We start from the raw sequence: 4,953 nt of genomic DNA, 5'->3' as shown, positions 1-4,953 counted from the left end.
TGATGGATGAGTTGTTGGATGAAAATAATATTTTATTAGATATGGTGGATGAGTTGTTGGATAAAAATAATATTTTATTAGATGTTGTTGGTGAGTTTTAGGGATGGAAATGTGTGAAATTGTACTTTTTGAGATGTCTTGGTTTTCATTTCTATTTTTTTGATTTTTTAGGAAATAACCAAACAGGTAAGGAAAATCCTCTAGTTTTCAACAAAGTGGAGAGAAGGCCTCCTTAACTATTGGGCTGATATTAAAGCCCATAATCCACAAGTTACACATGCAAAGCCCGAATAAAAAATTACTGTACACGATAAAGTAAAAAAAAAGAAAAAAAAAAGAAAAAGGATCGACCGATCGCTGTCGAGCGCCCAAACTGAACCCATCTGCTCTCTCTCAACTCTCTAAAACGGTAAAACCCTAACCCTCGACTGATCTCCACAAATCCCGCCACCGCGATAGCCGCCCATCGCCGATGGAGGACATAGAGGACGTGGTGGTGGCCGGAGCTCCGCCGGGCCTCCGTCTCCCCGTGCCGGCGTCGGTAGGAGTCAAGCCCAAGAGGAAGCCCAAGGCCCGTCTCGTCCACGATCCGTTGCTGTCAAACCCTCGAATCCCTGGAACTCAGGTGATAAATCATTAGTAATAGCTTTTTTATTTTGTTAGTTTCTTGTTTTTAATGAAATTTGTGTTCTTGATTTGTCTGCAGACTATTTATATCAAGACATTTGGATGCTCTCATAATCAGGTAAGCTAATAATGAAGTGGCTTTTAGGACTCTTTTCTATTATGTATTCTCTATATCAGTATTTAGTTAAAATGTACCAAATTTGATTGAGAAAATCATGATAAGTTGTAAGTTGGTGGATTGCGCATTAGAGCGTGATCGGCCCCAGGGGCTTTCTCTTTCTTGTTTGATTTCTGATATCTATTCTAATGTGCATGTATTGTCGGTTTAAGCTTATTTATTCTAATTTGGCAGCACAGTTGTTAGGATTCTTAGATAGGTATGAGCATTTGACTCAGAATCTTATCATTTGCTTTTAAATAGACAGAGAGAGAAAATGTTGAAGATAAGGGCATTTTGAGAAGAAAGGATCGGCATTTTAACAGAAAGAAGTAAGAGGGTAAAAGCAATAAAAATATGGTCAAAGGGTTTTTAGAAGCTCGACATTTTTCAAGGGGGTTGGGAGAACAAAAAGTTTGTTTGAGGGACCCCGAGACAATTTTCCCTAATTTATATATTGTCTGGTTGAGGTTTTATGCGGGATAACTGGACTGGAAATTTCAAGGTATGCCCACTACAAGTTAGAAAGTCTCAACGCAGCTAAGCACATTGTTTAGTTAGCTCCATTGCCTGAATTCAGCCAACCACTGATTCATGGTCCATGGTGACCCTTGAAATTTGTGACATGAAAACTGAAATTACTGAAACAGTTAGTATGTAGCCTTATGTACACTGAACTTGATGGAATCAATACATACTGTTGTGAGGCAGAAAAATGGAGTGTTATACATGCCATTAAGTTAATCCTTTTTCTTTCACTATTTTGACATTGTAAGTCTTTGTAATTACCGTCTCCCTTGAACATTTCATCATATTATGAAGTGTTACAGATCCTATACTGTATCGGTATGTACAATGGGTCTTTTGTGTTGTGTTCTGTATAAACTATCCATTAAGAGGCACCACTTACTTGTAATTCATGGCTGCATTGTTTATTTACTTTGCATGCAAGGTAGAATATGAATGCTAACACATTACTCGTAATGTCTTCTCTGTGGAATTTCTTATCAGAGTGACAGTGAATATATGGCTGGTCAGCTCTCAACATTTGGATATGCCGTTAGCGACACACCTGATGAGGCAGACCTGTGGTTGATAAATACGTACTGCCCTCTCCATTCTTCTTACATAACTCGTTATTTCCCCCATCACATAAGTCCTATTTTTTGCTTCCAAAATGGTGCATTGGCCTATGTTACTTTTGAGTAGATTAGTTGGGATGAGGCTATCATGATTTCCATGGAATATATCCATGCTTAAGTGTAAATTTGACATGATTACTCATAAAGATAGCGACTGGGTTGCAATTTCATAAAATCAACTAAGTTCATATCAGTTTGTAGTGACAAACATTCTTTCATTTGCTTTATGCAGGTGTACTGTGAAGTCTCCTAGCCAATCTGCCATGGACACCCTCATATCAAAGTGTAGAAATGCAAAGAAACCACTGGTAGTGGCCGGATGTGTTCCTCAGGGTAGTCGTGACTTAAAGGAACTTGAAGGAATCAGTGTAATTGGAGTGCAGCAAATAGACCGAGTGGTAGAAGTTGTTGAGGAGACTTTAAAGGGTCATGAGGTGCGGCTTTTAAGCCGTAAAACATTGCCATCACTAGATCTTCCTAAGGTATAAGTTGTATTCCCCATATTGTTTCACTAATTATCTTCGGTTATAAAAGTTTGTTTTAACAATTGACATAGAATGATTTAACTAATATATTAACTGTAACATAAATTCTTTTTTACAGGTGAGAAAGAACAAATTTATCGAGATTCTTCCAATTAATGTAGGTTGTTTAGGTGCTTGCACATATTGCAAGACAAAGCATGCTCGTGGTCACCTAGGAAGCTACACAGTCGACAGCCTTGTAAGATCTGTTACCTGGATGCAACATTTTATTTATTTAAAGCCTTGGAGCTCCTTTAACTGTAATTTATGCAGTTAGGGCGTGTAAGAGCTGTTATATCTGAAGGAGTTAAAGAGATATGGTTGAGCAGTGAGGATACTGGTGCATATGGTAAGATTTCTTCTTGAGAATTGTGGAAAGTATCTTAATATAGGGCAATCGCCTGTTCGAAAAGTTGGATTACATTACTTTGTGGAGCTTTTCATTAAGGAATATCTTTTGCCTCGCAGATAATTTTTTAGTTAGTAAAGTCTATTAATATTGATTTTTTTCGTTCGTTTCATCTTCTTAGCTTCAGGTAGAAAAGTTAAGTCGATCAGACAAACAACCTTATAAGTAACATTACGGATCAGGATATTACCGAAAAGCCCACTGAAAAACAACATTCTTCTGTTACAATGGCTTGAGCGATAAAATTTGACGTTTAGATCTACCAACCACATAATTCTTACACTTGTGCTGAATCATGAAAATCTACAACTGATCTTTTAATAATATTGCAGGTCGGGATATAGGAACCAACCTTCCCCTTTTACTTAACGCCATTGTTGGAGAACTTCCTCCTGATGGAAGCACCATGCTTCGTGTTGGCATGACAAATCCTCCTTTTATACTGGAACATTTGAAAGAAATAGCCAAAATATTGTCCCACCCTTCGGTGTATTCGTTTCTACATGTTCCTGTGCAGAGTGGGAGTGACTCAGTTCTAGAGGTAAATTCAAACATATATTTCCAAATATACTTATCAATTCTTAATTCAGTATCTGTTGCCTATGAAAATGGCTGCTACAACTTGTCACCCATTTATATTAGCACTTTTGAGTATCTCACGGGATATGTTTTGAGTTTGCAATGTATGTGGTAAAAAGTGCAGTTTAACTTTTCATACCTGATGAACTCCATCTTAAATTGTGTGCTAGGCAATGAATCGTGAATACACTGTGAGTGAGTTCAAGACTGTGGTAGACACTCTGAATGAACTTGTACCTGGGATGCAGATTGCAACTGATATAATTTGCGGCTTCCCGGGTTAGTTAGCAACTGATACTACAATTTGATTCTTGGACATATGTTTGCAATTCTGAAGTTCATCTTCCTCTCTCCTCTTCATTTTACATTTTTGTAAAATCTTTCGAAATCATCAAAGTTTTCGAATAAAGTGATGGACCAGGAAATCAACTTGACAGATATTGTACTCATTATATGAATATTTCAGGTGAAACTGATGAAGATTTTGAACAAACTGTCAGTCTCATAAAAGATTACCAGTTCTCACAAGTTCATATCTCTCAATTTTACCCAAGACCCGGTATGTCTTCATTCTCTAACACGTTCGTCATAAGTTTTCAATCTACGACTTGATTTAGTTAGATGAAGTGCTCCTGTACTGCTAGATGTTTTTTAGTAGAGTTGTCGTTGTTTGATGATTTTTATTTCTGGACTTCTATTATGCAGGAACTCCTGCTGCGAGGATGAAGAAAGTCCCCAGCACAGCAGTGAAAAGGCGCAGTCGTGAATTGACTTCTGTATTTGAATCATTTAATCCTTACCAAGGGATGGAAGGTCGAATAGAGAGAATATGGATTACTGAGATTGCGACTGATGGTATTCATTTGGTATGCAAGCTATCATCTTCTTACTTGTGCATTCACAACCTATGCTTCTATATTTGGATTTTCGTTGTAGCAGAACAGAATTTAATTAATGTAGTAAGATACTTGCAAGATTGTTGCTGAGATTGCCATTTCTTTATCAACAAAAACTTCATTCTCTTATCTAAATTCATCTGCTATGCAAGCTTTCATCTTCATATTTAAGTGTGCATATGCTATCTATGCTTTCTGTACTTTGATTTTCTTTGTAGCAGAACAGAAGTTAATTAATATAGTCAGACATACCCAAGATTGTTGCTGAGAGTGCCATTTCTTTATCAACAAAGACTTCATTCTCTTATTTAGTTTTTGTAAAATGTGGAAATTATGAGCCATCATGAAACTTTGGCTGGAATTGCCTACTGGAAACTCCATAGGCAGGACTCCTTATAACCTGATCAAACCATTTAGAAAATGGTTCCGGTTATTTTCTGTCACTAGAAACCCAATAACGTAGATCACGATTATAGCATTTTTTCCTTACATAAATATATAATAGCTTCTTTGTTCCGATGCGACATGTAATAGTTGTGTGTATAGATTTTTCTGGTCATGTTTAATCTTCCTTTTAATTGAGGGAATAGAAGCGGCCTTCTATTTGTCCATTCTACCA

At 37.0% G+C, this 4,953-nt stretch overlaps 1 protein-coding gene across 1 annotated transcript in view; it reads left to right on the top strand.

Annotated features, from left to right (window-relative positions):
• LOC109824127 (threonylcarbamoyladenosine tRNA methylthiotransferase) overlaps positions 333-4,953 on the top strand; it is a 5,366-nt gene continuing 745 nt past the window's right edge. The window contains exons 1-11 of the mRNA XM_020390654.1: positions 333-625; positions 707-745; positions 1,796-1,887; positions 2,159-2,408; positions 2,530-2,649; positions 2,724-2,799; positions 3,192-3,400; positions 3,609-3,717; positions 3,905-3,997; positions 4,144-4,308; positions 4,918-4,953. The exon at positions 4,918-4,953 is cut by the window's right edge and continues 745 nt beyond it. Of these exons, the coding sequence (XP_020246243.1) occupies positions 473-625; positions 707-745; positions 1,796-1,887; positions 2,159-2,408; positions 2,530-2,649; positions 2,724-2,799; positions 3,192-3,400; positions 3,609-3,717; positions 3,905-3,997; positions 4,144-4,308; positions 4,918-4,953 (1,342 nt within the window). The 5' untranslated portion in view covers positions 333-472. The remainder of the gene's footprint in view (positions 626-706; positions 746-1,795; positions 1,888-2,158; positions 2,409-2,529; positions 2,650-2,723; positions 2,800-3,191; positions 3,401-3,608; positions 3,718-3,904; positions 3,998-4,143; positions 4,309-4,917) is intronic.

This window comes from Asparagus officinalis, chromosome 9 (assembly GCF_001876935.1).
Source record: "Asparagus officinalis chromosome 9, Aspof.V1, whole genome shotgun sequence".
NCBI classification, from domain to species: domain Eukaryota; kingdom Viridiplantae; phylum Streptophyta; class Magnoliopsida; order Asparagales; family Asparagaceae; genus Asparagus; species Asparagus officinalis.
The sequence above is the reverse complement of the archived record's forward strand: the minus strand, read 5'-3'. Positions and strand labels throughout refer to the sequence as shown.